This window comes from Phalaenopsis equestris, unplaced genomic scaffold (genome assembly GCF_001263595.1).
Source record: "Phalaenopsis equestris unplaced genomic scaffold, ASM126359v1 Scaffold233077, whole genome shotgun sequence".
Lineage (NCBI taxonomy): Eukaryota > Viridiplantae > Streptophyta > Magnoliopsida > Asparagales > Orchidaceae > Phalaenopsis > Phalaenopsis equestris.
Window position 1 is genome coordinate 1 of NW_018251031.1, and position 1,501 is coordinate 1,501.

A 1,501-nucleotide genomic window follows, 5' to 3' on the forward strand; every position below is an offset into this window, starting at 1 on the left:
TTTTCAATAATACCGAAATAACCCAAAAATAACCCAAAGTCTTTATTTTTTGGTTATTTCTGGGGTATTTCAGTATTATTGAAAATAACCTGAAAATAACTCAGAAATAACATATGCCGCACGTAAAGCTACGTCATGAGTCCGGACAGAAAAAACGCTCCAACCAAACAACCTCTAAAATAAATCAAAAGCCAAAAAACAAAATACAAACAAAAAATTGAGAAGAACATAAAAAAGCATAAGCAAGAGGATTCATCATCAACAAGGTGAGAAGTAAAACTTAATATACTTTGCCAAATTTTGATTTTTCTTCCCATTTTAAAGAGTTAAGAACTAAGTCAATGTTACATCATCCTTCGGGTATTCTAAGAAAACTTGTGCCAAGCACATACCACGTGAAGATATGCATACATATCATTATATACAGATCATTCAACTCATGTATTTACATATCTAATGCCAACACTTGAATTTTTACATATATTATGAACATCTAGATTTTAGATGTATAAATATGTATGCAACTGCCCAATTATGAAAGGTATATTATTTCACACTACATTCTTATTTCAACAGAGAAATATGCAAATCGTAATAAAATCAATATCTTACAAATTAAGCAGATTTGCATACACATCACTCAATTACTATGTATTTACATATCAAACATCTAAACTTTCAATTTTTACATACATAACAACACCTTACCAATGCATGTAAATGTATATTCCACCTTTTAAAAAAAAAGTTAACATGATTGTACTTTTTATATGATATGAAAACTTTTAAGTGCTATAAAAAATAAAGAAGCATAGTTTAGATATCAAACATGTAAATACATATGAATTCGGTGGTATGTAAGTAAATACCACAATTAGTTCCCCCAAAACAATATTTCCTCAACATTCAGTTCGTCTCGTAAAAGAAAACGTGGACGTAAAATATTTTTGCCTGTATCCGAGTTGGAAAGCTGAGCAGAGAAGAAGCCACAGAACTCTACTGCTTCAGTTTTTCTTCAACTTTTCAAACTTGTCTATTGCAACCTGTAACTCATCATTGCCTCCAACTGCCCTCATGGTGTAGTAATACACTCCAAGGACGAAGCTAGTCAAGCCACCAGCAACAATCCAGTTCTTCGTCCTAGGGGCAAGAGACCCGTATCCGGCAAAGGAAGACATCTTGCTTGAACTCTAAACCCTTAATCGAAAAAACAAAGGGAAATTTACATACATACCACATAAGTCTTATGTATCTGCATATCAAACACCTAAAATATTTACATTTTTAAATCTATGCATGAAAAGCTATATTTTGCTTGTAAAGAGTTGGAAAAAGGAAGTATTTTTATGTTAAAGAATTGAATGGTCTGCATGTAAGTATCGAAGTGTAGGTATTAGATATGTAAATATATAAGAATTGTGCAGTATGTATGCAAATGCCCTGAAAAGTAAATGTAGTTGCTTTTAGCCAAAAAAATACAAGAATATCATGAAGATAATTT

General features: G+C 31.3%; 1 protein-coding gene across 1 annotated transcript; it reads right to left on the reverse strand.

Moving 5' to 3' along the window:
• Positions 1–817: 817 nt before the first annotated feature.
• Positions 818–1,219, reverse strand: LOC110038555. Its single transcript, XM_020743429.1, has one exon. The coding sequence runs from the start codon at positions 1,176–1,178 to the stop codon at positions 1,005–1,007; it is 174 nt and encodes a 57-aa protein (XP_020599088.1). The 5' UTR covers positions 1,179–1,219; the 3' UTR covers positions 818–1,004.
• Between the last annotated feature and the right edge of the window lie 282 nt (positions 1,220–1,501).